Source organism: Salvia hispanica, chromosome 3, assembly GCF_023119035.1.
Source record: "Salvia hispanica cultivar TCC Black 2014 chromosome 3, UniMelb_Shisp_WGS_1.0, whole genome shotgun sequence".
NCBI classification, from domain to species: domain Eukaryota; kingdom Viridiplantae; phylum Streptophyta; class Magnoliopsida; order Lamiales; family Lamiaceae; genus Salvia; species Salvia hispanica.
This window is the reverse complement of record NC_062967.1, coordinates 30,544,676-30,556,817: the sequence shown is the minus strand read 5'-3', so window position 1 is coordinate 30,556,817 and position 12,142 is coordinate 30,544,676. Positions and strand designations below refer to the sequence as shown.

General features: G+C 32.6%; 2 protein-coding genes and 1 long non-coding RNA gene across 7 annotated transcripts; all 3 read right to left on the bottom strand.

The window, feature by feature from the left end:
• Nucleotides 1–653: 653 nt before the first annotated feature.
• On the bottom strand, nt 654–2,191 carry LOC125216625. The gene is made up of 3 exons (XR_007175439.1): nt 1,762–2,191; nt 1,521–1,683; nt 654–898 (listed from the first exon to the last, which is right to left on the bottom strand). It is a non-coding gene; the product is annotated as an uncharacterized LOC125216625 (long non-coding RNA).
• An 839-nt stretch (nt 2,192–3,030) lies between these two features.
• On the bottom strand, nt 3,031–4,489 carry LOC125216640 (60S acidic ribosomal protein P1-like). Its single transcript, XM_048118399.1, has 3 exons — nt 4,330–4,489; nt 4,004–4,219; nt 3,031–3,271 (listed from the first exon to the last, which is right to left on the bottom strand). Exons 1-3 carry the CDS (start codon nt 4,396–4,398, stop codon nt 3,218–3,220), a joined length of 339 nt encoding a protein of 112 aa, XP_047974356.1. The 5' UTR covers nt 4,399–4,489; the 3' UTR covers nt 3,031–3,217.
• Nucleotides 4,490–5,379: 890 nt separating this feature from the next.
• Nucleotides 5,380–10,312, bottom strand: LOC125214214 (serine/arginine-rich splicing factor SR34A-like). 5 transcript variants are annotated; one of them, XM_048115143.1, is made up of 15 exons: nt 10,163–10,312; nt 9,970–10,059; nt 8,972–9,008; nt 8,379–8,499; nt 7,558–7,623; nt 7,312–7,386; nt 7,062–7,209; nt 6,897–6,943; nt 6,748–6,805; nt 6,546–6,595; nt 6,405–6,461; nt 6,132–6,214; nt 5,960–6,019; nt 5,797–5,857; nt 5,380–5,680 (listed from the first exon to the last, which is right to left on the bottom strand). In XM_048115143.1, exons 4-15 carry the CDS (start codon nt 8,463–8,465, stop codon nt 5,660–5,662), a joined length of 813 nt encoding a protein of 270 aa, XP_047971100.1. In that variant the 5' UTR covers nt 8,466–8,499; nt 8,972–9,008; nt 9,970–10,059; nt 10,163–10,312; the 3' UTR covers nt 5,380–5,659. The 5 variants fall into 5 exon arrangements, with proteins under 5 accessions (XP_047971100.1, XP_047971099.1, XP_047971097.1 ...); XM_048115142.1 differs by lacking the exon at nt 8,972–9,008 and adding an exon at nt 8,647–8,909; XM_048115140.1 differs by lacking the exon at nt 8,972–9,008 and having other exon boundaries at nt 8,379–8,909.
• Between the last annotated feature and the right edge of the window lie 1,830 nt (nt 10,313–12,142).

The window sequence follows — 12,142 nt, the reverse complement described above, 5'->3', positions numbered from 1 at the left end:
ATTTGGCACATATCCATTTACATCGTTTGAGAATAATTTTAAAGCATGGATTATCCAATTGAGGTGGGAGTTGAAGATATAGACAAATTTTGCCCCACTTTCTCACCCAAACATTCGTTTATGCCTAAATTTTGAGGTAGCCTTTTCATCTTTATGCCTAAAACCCTACATTCTTGGATCTTTTGCCTCTATTCAAAGAGAAAGATAGGGGAATATGTTACGTTGATCATTGGACTTGTTGATATTTTTTGGTTGCTGATATGAAAGAGGAAATAACACATGGGTCAAAGATATTAAGTCTAGTTAACAACACATGATTATAATGAAATAATCATGAGGGAAAACACCAAGAACTTGAAATGGTCTCATGATATGCAATGATGAAATAATTTTTATTCTTAATTCTTATACTTACTTTTAGTGTCTTAGCTAAAATTAAAGAACACTGTCACTCTACATTTGTTCTAAACACACCAAAATTATAATTGAAATAAAATAAAACCCAAAGCTATAGTCGAGTCCAAAGTTCAAGCGTCTGTGCATCTGTTTTCGATGTTATAATAAAGCTGGAAAACAAGTCCGAAAAAATTAAGAAAACACATTTTTCCAACAAAAACTATTTCAAAGATTGTTCGATGATGAGAAGAAGCAGATAGTAAACAAATGTTTTTATTCCATAACACTAAAAAAGAGTCACATGTACTATGTTGAAGTGAATCAACAGGAATAAACATCACCTACAAAAATATCAATGTGCTTAAAAGTTAAAAAGCAACCTCATCATACAATTATAGATATTTGGTTTCCTACACAAACATCATATGCCAAAACTATATAACCTCCATTGATAAAATTATAGCAATTTGGAAACTGAAGAAGCAACTAATCAAGACTATACCTGCAAAATGTCAACAAATATATTACTAATACTATAAAAAAGTATAGAAGGTTGGGTATTAAGGAAACCATTACTTAAAGGATTTTGAAGTCACTAGGTCAAAGTTAAGTGGATTTTATAAAAAAAAATGCCATGTATTACCTTTTAAGTGGCCATTTTATATTCAACTAGATATTAGTGGATAAAATAAAAATAAATAGATATTGTAGAAACAATATTTTTCAAAAGAAGTAGAAAATATTATAAATTTGTATTTTAGTAGTACTACATTTATTTTAATTATACTTCAATTTTATGCGCATGGTAATATTTGATAACTTTTTTTTACTATAAATATCACATACAGTATAAGATAATGTATATTCACTTCCTCCCTATTTAAGTGTTTAATTTTGATACGTGAATTAAAAAAAATTTGATATTTAGTGAATTAAATAGATAGTATTATAAATAAGAGAGAATAAAGTTTGGAACGGTGAGACTATAGTGTTTTTAATACATAAAAAATAATTACATAGCTTATATAGAGTAGAAATTATATTTAGTTCGATATATACGATAATGAGAAAGAAATAAATATTTTAGCAAATAATTAAAATAGATTGGGTTGAATAAGGCTCACGGATGAGAATAGTCTAACGGCTAACAATCGTCTCGAAGCAATGCAAACCATCAAACTGTGGAGCCAACTTGGGCGCCACCGCCCCCGTCGACTTTTTCTCAATCCTCCCATTTTCCTCGTCCTTGGGCACCGTCATTCCGGCCATTCCTCCATCCTCACCATCCTACAAAACACAAAACTTTAACATAATCCAATATTTTTTAAAAAATCAGAATGAATTGGGTAAATAATACAATAATACATTGGTGTTGGAGATGTTTTTTCCAAAGAAATAGAGCCCCATTGCTGCTGCAGCAGCAGGTGCTGTGACATAAACACCACTTAGAGCCATTGTAATTTTTTTTTAATGCAGATTTTTGAGCTCCAAAGTTTGTTTTAGTGTTTATTGAGAGAGAGATATTATCTAAAGAGAGAGAATATAGAGAAGGGATATTATGAATGGGAAGATAGTATTAAGATTAGATAATGTACAGATAAAGCGTTTATGAAGGACCCATTTTGTGTGGGATTTATTATGGCCATTGCTTTGTAGTTTTGGATATTTTCAACCATTGTTTTTTTTCAATTTTTATTTGGTGGTGACATAAATCCTTTTCTTCAATTCAAGAATTAAGAATTCTTACAAGAACAAAGTCTACATTTTTTTTTACTTTTTGTCAGAGGGTGAAGGTTTAGTTTCAATAGAAATATAATATAATCAGTTTGGTATAGTTGTGGAATTTTTATTTTGTGGTAACATAAATCCCTCGGTACAATTCATGAGGCATGAATTCCAATAAATTGGCAACAAATAATAACCATATTTTAAATGTATAAACTTAATATTTACAAAATCCAAATTGTATATTTTATTTATTTAATAGTAAAATTTCATATTTACTAGATACAGAACATACTTGCATGTAATCGGATAACTTTATCATAGTTAAATCATGAGACAAGAAGTCTCAAGTAAATTGCAATCAAATAGTAATCATTGCTTTACAATATAAACTTACTAATATTTGATAGTAGACGGAATTTAAGAGTAGATGGTGATAATGGTATGTTATTTTGGTCATTCACAAAGGTTAATACGCTTATTTTTCCATCTATTTCTAGTACTCTCAGTTTTGAATTTTCTCTATTTATACTATATTTGTATTAAAATAAAGTACGATGCACAATACCAAAATTACTACTCCTATCAATGGTAAAGGGAGAGTATTATTATAAGAACAAAACATAACTAAAAGATCAAGCAGTGTGATCAAAAATAAAATACACAAACACATAACATTTGATGACACAGAGTAAAATAACATAGAGACGTATGCACGTTTGGGATCAAGCTGAGAATGATACTAGGACTAAAGGTGGAAAAATCAAATCAAGCTTAGCAAAATCTTTAAAAAATTATATTTATTTTCCCAATTGAAAAAATGAACCAAACCTATTGAGGTTTGAAAATTCCAATTCAAACTTGGTTAATTGTTCAAAGATAAGAAAAGGAATACAAAAGCAGAACTAATAGTATGAAAATTGAAGTTCACATAGATGAGTAGATCCCTTGATAACACTCAAAAACTGAGTACCCAGATTGTCGAGCAGTATTAAGACTGCATTACAGTAAGGCATAAAAGCTATAGATTAAAAAAGACCTAACAGAAGTTCAGCAGAACTGTAAAACAAAATGCAATTTCAAACTATAAATTCCCTTAATCAAACAAGCCAAAACCCATGTCATCATCACTTTCCTCCTTTTCTTCCTCCTGTAATTAGAAACAAATAAACACAATATTACACCACAAAACTTCATAACAATATATACAGATAGGATGTATATTAAAATCTACTTCTAATCTTCTGATGCAAAGTTAAACAAGAACTAGTTCGCATGCAAATCGACAAACAATGTCACAAATCAATATCATACCAAAGATAATAATTCTATTATAACAATCCTTGAATCCATTATAAATATCACCAAAATCCTTTAAAGCTATAACCAAATCAAGTAAATCATGAACTACTTCTAATCTTCTTAACTTATTTCAGAACTAGCTCAAGATTCAAATCCAACCAAAACACAATCACCTAAAGTTGTTTAATTGACACAATCTCATGAAATAAATATGATTGCTATTGCCAAAACAGGTAAATTAGAAACAACTTCTACTCTACTTGACTTATTGGAGAACTAGCTAATGATTCAAATCCATAACAAAACGCACAAACAAACTCACAAAATCAATAACTTCTAATGGCATGTTTGGTAGGGGTGATAACTCATCTAGGGATGGAAATTCATGAACAAAAATGTCTAGGGATGGAAATTCATGAACAAAAACATGGCCTAAGTATATTATAATTCCATGATAACAATACTTAAGTCTATCCTGAATATCACAATTATATTCTAGTCCTGCTTATTAGAGATCGTCCACGAGATTCAATTTAATCTACAGAAAATCTAATTAATGAAAAAACAGATCGGATTATACCTTCTTCTTCTCCTCAGCAGCGGGGGCAGCTGCAGCGGCACCACCACCAGCGCCGGTCGGGGCAGCGACGGCAACGGCGGCACCGCCACCACCAGCGCCGACGTTCATGATGAGATCCTCAACATTCCTCTTCTCGCAAAGCTTTGCGAAAAGGCTCGGCCAGTAGGATTCAACCGACAAATTGGCAGCCTTCAACAGAGTCGAGATTTTCTCGGCCTAAAATCGAAATACAACCAAAATAAAACACAAAAACACATCCACCAAAAACAACAACACGAAATTCCAGTGAAAAAAAAACACGAAGATGTAAATCAAAAAGTAATTACAGTGATAGGAATTCCATCGTCGTGGAGGACCAAAGCGGCGTAGGTGCAGGCGAGCTCTCCAACCGACATCTTTCTCTTGCAGTTACGGTAACTAGGGTTTTGCAGATGAAAGAGGGAGACACTGCTGCGAGCGAATTAGGGTTTGCATACACACGGCTCCCCTGTGTGTCTATATATAAGAAGAGGTGTGCAAAGGCCTGCGGCCCAAATCAAAGAGTTTTTGGGCTTTCTCGGTTCATTGATGGAAATTTTCTTAATTGCATTGCAGCGTAAACTGGTAAAATGATTATTATGGTAAATTAGTTAATTCGTAACTTTCAAAAATAAAATTTTAGTATTTTTTCACAATTATTCCATAATTTGGGATTTTTTAATTTTGCTAGACAGAAAATGCATAAAAGCCATGTCTTTAATTTTGTGAAATACAAATGGTGTTGTTTAACCAAAAAAATTTACTATGTGAAAAATATTTATCCGCCAAGATTAAACACAAAAGTAGATTACAAATTTAAATATAAATGTTACTTTTATTCTCACATACCTTACTAAATGGCAATTTTATTCACAGCAGTATAACAATTTTCGATAGTGTAACTTGTAAACATAGTAATTGTAAATCACTTTCATACATAGTAAATATAAAAACAGCAATTACCAAACAAAAAATTTACCAATTTTATAAGAAATCTATGTAGGAAAAAATTAGATTGAAAATGTATATTTCTCATTTATCTTTAAAAAATAAAGATACCTTTTTACAATTAAAAAAATATAGCAGTAATAATACATTCTCATCTAATCTTCATATTATAATGAATAGAATGAATTTGTATAAAAAAAAAAGGTAAATAAGGTAGGTGTTTCTCTTTAAATTTATATTTACTATAACTTGGCCTGGTTTTTCTCTAAGACCTATTCCATCAAAATTTTCTTATTTACAAAAACACTACACATGAACTATGACCACCATCTGTCCTATATACAATTTCTACAATTACATAACATTTATAAAAAAAAAATCAGATAAAATGCTGTTATCAACAAACAAGATGTCCACAGTAGTAACTTCATAATATTCAAAGTTGTCTAGATACTGTTTGATTTAACTAATGACAGAAAATACTTAGAAACACAGCAATGATAATACTAATCCAAAATGCCAATAAAGTAAATCTAGTCGCAGAAAACCATAAAGCCAAACAAATCTCTCCATCGAAAATCAAATTGTGAATAAACTAGATCTCTAAATCGATAACAACAAACATCCCCAAGTTCTAATAATTTTCGATGTCGAATGAAGTTTCAGCTGAAGCCATCGTCCCACTCCAAATCAGGCACTGCCGGACCTCGCCTGCAATATAAAAAAAACGTTACTATATCCATTTTATTCGTTTCCGATTCAAAGGAGAAATTATGCACTTCACAAATCTTAGGGACATTCCGTTTTCATTTGGAACAGGGCATTACCGGAAGTGGGGATGCAGACCTTGATTTGGACCTTGATCTTGATCTGGACCTTGATCTGGGTCTGCAAATATATATCAGGGCAAAGCCCAAGAAAATGAATCGAGATGTTCAGAAAGTGAAACAGCAGTACAGTATCACAGCAGTTTCATATCTACCAACGTACCGAGATGGTTTGACAGGCGATGCTGAGGGTGATCTTGAAGCTGATCGCGGCAGTGACCTGCTGCATAAAGAACGACTATTTTTCAGTGTCTGGAATCAGATATGAATATCATACCATATATTCTGCAGTGAGGCATGTGCTCAGTCTGCTTATAAATAAGAGCTATTCATACCTTCTCCTCCTCGGGCTTCTGCTTCTGCTTCTGCTACGACTCCTGCTTCTGCTTCGGGATGGACTGCCCTTGTATTCCTTCACCTAAATTAAGTTCACAGCAGACAAACCAAAAATGTAAGCATACAATTGATCAACCAAACATCATTGACCGAATAGCAAAGGCATACAGATATGAATGAACAGAAAATGCTGATATGAAATTTTGAATGCTTATAGACAACCCAACCAAAAAGCGTAGGAGATAAAGCAAAGAGTAGAAGAAAGGGGATACCCGGATATAAGTTCTGGTCCAAGGGTTTTTGAACTCACTATCATCAAGCTTACGCATCTGAAGAATCAAAAAGTTTGTTTGAAGATATTAAAAGAATTGGAGTCATTATTAGTACAGTATGACTAGTTAAGATAAACTTACAGCATATTTCATGTCCTCATAATTAGTATAATCAACTAGGCCGTACGTTCCTGCAGAGAAAATATAAGCTCAGCACCCGTTTCAGGCGACTCATTCGTAACCATAAGTTATCTTTAACGACAATAGAAAACATTATCATCAAGATTAAAACAATGCGGCTGACAAACATGAGTCTGTTATCTCTGCTGTCAGTATGTAATACCTTCACTATCTCGGGAAACTTCAGCAAAACACACATCACCAGCTTTCCGCATATGATCCTGAAGCATTTCATGCAAGGATTAGTAAACAAGTCTAGTCAAACATGCACCGCATTAAAAATTAGAATGGAAAAGATCCTACTTAACTAACCTTTAAATCTTGCCAAGAAGCAGAAGAAGGAAGCCCACGCACAATCACTGTTGCACGAGGTACCAGGTCAAGGGAAATCATAAGATTATGAAAGAGACTTTCAGAAAAGCACCCATATTCAGGCAAGCATAGAAACATTTCAAATTTCAACCAGAATCAGCATACCTCGATAATCAGAATGGCGGGACACACCAAATCTGCCACCACCTCCGCCTCCCCCACCACCTCCGCCTCCCCTTTCACTATAACCACCACCACCACCACGACGATCACTAGAGGATGATGGTCCTCTGCCACCGTGAGCAAGTTCAACCTGAATTCAGAACCAAATTAGCAAGAGAGAAGGAAAAATACACTATGAGATTTACAAATAAAAGGATAGGGAAGATATTTAAGTTTGAGAAAATGCTCTCACCCTCAAACGGCAGCCGTCAAAGTTATAGCCATCTCTTCCCCTTATCGCATCTTCAGCATCCCGAGCATTCTCAAACTACATATACGAAATTAAACAAACATGAATAGAATATTTTATATCAAATATTCCTGGGTAAGAAAATAACATGAGAGAGATACAAATTTGCATTGAAATATCTGGAATATAATATTTGAAATGCATCTGGCATAAAGCAAAACTAGTGCAGGGCGCAGAGAAGAAAAGTACCTCAACAAAACAATAGCAAGGTGGACGAGGTGGACTCTTCAGTTCAATATCCAAGATGCGACCATACTACATGAATAAAAGAGTAAGTAAATAAGGTTTACTATTAATGCACTTGGACAAGGTAAAAACAAAATCACAGAAAATACCGAAAGGCAGACAGTAAATAGAGGTCTAGATTTAAATATTTATGCTTTAAATTTCAAATGCAATATGAACTTTCAATTTTGAGAATTAAAGTCATGATTTAAAATTTTCCGATTGCAACATTTTACAGCCCAGTATTATTTGATATAAATGCTAGTTCTTGTCCATTACTATCACATAGATATACACCATTAGAATTTTTTAAGTAGAGAGAGAAAGATTTATATTTTCAAGGTTAAAGGTTGAAAATATAAAAATAAGTAATGGGAAATGGGAATAAAAGAAATATTAATATATATAGCAAGCAATCCAAAAATAACAAATATGGCTTTACCTCACCAGAATCTATAAATGAACTTTCTGTTTTTTACAAAGTATGTAATGTTTATTTTGAAACTGAAATATATGAAAGCTGAATGATATTGAAAAAGCAGTTCACTTTGCAATCGAAAACTGGATGAAAATTCATAATTGTTATGCAACTAACCATTTTTTATCATTAGAATTGTCATGCATATCTAACAAAAAGAATAAAAAACAGAATAATTTTAGAAAATAACTTCCTACAGCAAGAACAATAAGTAACCAACTCAAGTCCATGAGATATTAGAAGGGGAGTTGGCTATCAGAATAATACATAGTCAAATTTAGTCAAAGCTCACAATAAAATGGCAAACCTTATAAAATATGTCTTCAACTTCTGATTCCCTGATATCAGCAGGGAGGTTTCCAACATAGATGGTGCGAGAGAATCGGCCACTCATTCTTGGTCTTTGTAGGTGAAGTCAAAGAAAAATTCTGCAGATAGAAAACACTTATGAATGGGTAGACAAGTTATATCAGTTAACAGTGCCGGCTTAGGTAACCCTATATGTCTTCGTCATTATCTGAATGGTTTGACATGAAGTGAAAAAATCAAACAAGAACAAAACTTATGAAGCAAACCAAGAGAGCAATCCTTGAGGTGAGCAGTGCTCCACAAGCTCCATTGCTCATATGCTCCAAGATACTCCAAAGCAATTATTTATTTGAATTAAAATATGATCTCCTCATCCTCTAATTTTTTGCCAGATCAAATACTCTCCAGAGAGCGAGCAAGTACTTCCAATTATATAAATATACCAAAAACTCCACCCTGACTTCTCCCACTCCCATTCTACATCCCTATGTATGATTGCAACGCTCATATTTGTCCAAGCGCTTGACATCTATCATAAACAAAGCGTGTGTCATGAAATGAGACAATAATGTCATATACTGATGCATTCACCTTATTTAGACCTCTTTACGCTGTGGAAAAAATGGTCCTGGAAAATATGTATACATTCAGGGATCCAGAATTGTTTGCCCTTTCTTGACATGATATTTATATCAGTAAGAGGTAAAACATTTATTAGTAAAAATGAAAACAAAATGGCCTGAACAAACAAGACTCGCTGATGATTTTGCCACTATGGCCTATCCATCAGGCATCAGGAAGTAATTTGTGGGGAAATGATATGGAACCAGACATGTTTAAACACCAGTACATATGCTTGAGGGCTTTGAAAGAAAAGTGTATACAAAACAAACTAATAGATATCTGTTTCCCTAGCTTTTTCATGGACTATTGTCAGCCAAAAAAAAGAAAGATTTTCAAATATAAGTTTCAAGAAAGATTATCACATAATATTTCAAAACAACACTGCACATCAAAATTATATCATTATCACCAAGACTCGGACATTGCACATGGATTAGCATTCAACATAAACGACACAAGGGTGCTAGTTTATTCAGAGTCGGATCAGAATACAGTTTAATTTGTGTGCAACATCTCCCACTCCAGGAGACCACGAAAAGCAAAATGGCTGGCCTACTTACACCAGGTAATGCTGTTTATAATTACACCTCAACTTGTTATCCATTTTGAAATAGTTCTTTCAAGGTTACATAGATGGTTGACACAAAATACAAATACACTTGTATCTCACGACTTCTTAAGGTTTAAAACTTGGGATATTGGTCCCTGAAACAACGAATTTTGGCCTGATTCTGGAATTTCCCACAAACTTCAAAATTGGTCAAATTGGTCTATCCCGACATCAACGAATTGCATTCAAACAAAATTTACTGATACAATTAGCTTTAAATTAGAGAGCTTGGAATTGGAAATACAATACAATGCCTAGTTTATAAAACGCATAATTAGAACGATAAAAGGCCAAATTCCGATCATGAACCCGAATCGGGTAACGAATTACACCGACGCGTGAAGTAAACACATACCCGAGCAAATAATAGTAACTCCTCGCGCAAATCAACTATCTGAAGCAGAGACTCCGATGCCTCGTACAGCTAGGGTTTCTTCAGCTGAATCTGGTGAAACGGTCATGAAAATTCGTGAGTTTAGCGTGAAATGAAATATGAATGCCGGTAATTAGGGTTGAGAAAATGAAGAATCTGCGCGATTTCTACATACCTCTTTCGCAAAATTTGGGCGGCGCCTTTGCAAATTTTTCGAATTCGCTTCGCTGCTTGGTTTAGGGCTCACACAGCCTTCGCCACCAGCGTATTATATTCCCCTTTCAAGTTTTGCTGTGAGGGTGCTCTTCTTTTGTAAAATTGCACATAGCTCCATAAACTACCTATCAATTGGGCCTTTGTATAAAGACGGTGACTTTGAATGCCGATCTATTTATATCAATCGAAATGCATTTCGTACTGTGTTAAATTCAAAGTGAATACACGAATCCAAAACTTTATTTTATTAAATTGAAATTTAGTGTGGCATGAAGTTCATTTATCAATAATATAGTTCTTCGAATCATATATATACATTTCAAATATGTTCTAAGACCTTTTCGATGAAGGCTTTGTAATTGTATAGATAGTATAAAAGATGACGTAATTAGTTGTCACTCAATTCTAATTTTGTAGTTTGAATTTAGATTTATGAAACATATGCCATTATAAATATATCGTTGATAACTTTACAATGTTGTTTTCAAATTCCGCATTCGACTCTAGAGAACTTCTCTAGAGCTAGTATCGAGCAATGCATTTTAGAGATACAAACAAATTTTAAAAATGGTGTACCTTTCGAACTAAAAATAAAAGAAACTTGTTGAAAGTTAATTTTAAAAATGATGTACCTTTCAAACTTAAAGTAAACTGAATCAACGGATCATAGCGCAGTTGGCAGCACAAAGCTTTGATGACCTTAAAGTTACGGGTTCAAACCCAACCACTTTATCGAACATGATAAGTCGAATACCGTCAAAGGCGACATCGGTATACATATGGTCAGACAAAAAAAAAGTCAATTGATTGGTCACTAAAATATTTGTAGTGCACTTGCTATACTATATGTAAATCATATTTTAAAAAATATTCATATGGGCTTATTGTTAAATTCAGTCTCAATTATGTAATGGCTATAAATATTGTGTGGATATTTTTGAGTAACATTAATCTCAATATAGAGTACACATACAACTTTTATAAAATTACTTTCTACATCCACAATCAATAGTTATATTTTTTTAATTTGCTAGTCCACGAAAATTAGTCATAGTATTGTATTTTTTGAAAATATATATTTTTATTGTGTCGAACTCATTCTCCACCAATAATACGGAGTAAGTACTATTTTATCAAATTTTATTTTTATCATATTTTGACAAATTTACATTAAAACTTCTACATCCTTGCGGGATGTTATTAGTGTTTGGGAAAATAAGTTGGTCAAAACTTATAGTTAATGGCGGATCCAGGAACTAAATATCGTGGGGTCGAACCATATAATAAATACTAATAGTATAATTATTCATATAAAAAATATATTTTAATTTAAATACTATAACTCATACTAGTATCGATATTCTAAACTAAATATTCACCCTATCGCATAAAAATAGACTATTTTGCCAGAGTCCGCTCTATAGACACTTCTATTTTTTGTAACTATTTTTCTCTTTTTTGAGGTAGACCTTATTTGACCACAAACACTATATAAATCACTTTTTTATTTCTATATCTCTTTTATTTGACCAAATGTGCATTAAAAATCTCATTTCATCCCAAAAGTGTTAATGGGACGAAGCGTGTATAATTTTTTTCCTAACATCCCCAAATTTGAAATTTCAAAACTAATTTTAATATGAATAATATGGTTGAAAATTTAATAACTCATTTCGTCCTAAAAGAATATATACTTTGAGAAATAAAGTAATTAAAGTAAGAGAATAAAGAGAAAAAGTAATTAAAGTATAATTAGTGGAGAATGGGTCTAAGAAAAAAAATTCAAAATTGGAAAGTGCATATTATTATGGGACAAACTAAAAAGGAAAGAGTGCATATTCTTGTGGGACGAAGAGGGTATAAACTAAAATTAGATGAAATTGAGAAATATTTATTTTATATTATATTTATTGAAGTATTATGTGTTTATTATAAATAA

Excerpts from the sequence above, each read along its gene's own strand:
- LOC125216640 (XM_048118399.1), bottom strand. The coding sequence starts at position 4,398 with ATGTCGGTTGGAGAGCTCGCCTGCACCTACGCCGCTTTGGTCCTCCAC. Across the intron at positions 4,220-4,329 it reads ACGATGGAATTCCTATCACT|GCCGAGAAAATCTCGACTCT; the intron begins GTAATTACTTTT and ends TTTCGATTTTAG. Across the intron at positions 3,272-4,003 it reads CTGCTGAGGAGAAGAAGAAG|GAGGAAGAAAAGGAGGAAAG; the intron begins GTATAATCCGAT and ends TTCTAATTACAG.
- LOC125214214 (XM_048115143.1), bottom strand. The coding sequence starts at position 8,465 with ATGAGTGGCCGATTCTCTCGCACCATCTATGTTGGAAACCTCCCTGCT. Across the intron at positions 7,624-8,378 it reads TTGAAGACATATTTTATAAG|TATGGTCGCATCTTGGATAT; the intron begins GTTTGCCATTTT and ends TTATTCATGTAG. Across the intron at positions 5,858-5,959 it reads TCGCCTGTCAAACCATCTCG|ACCCAGATCAAGGTCCAGAT; the intron begins GTACGTTGGTAG and ends ATATATTTGCAG.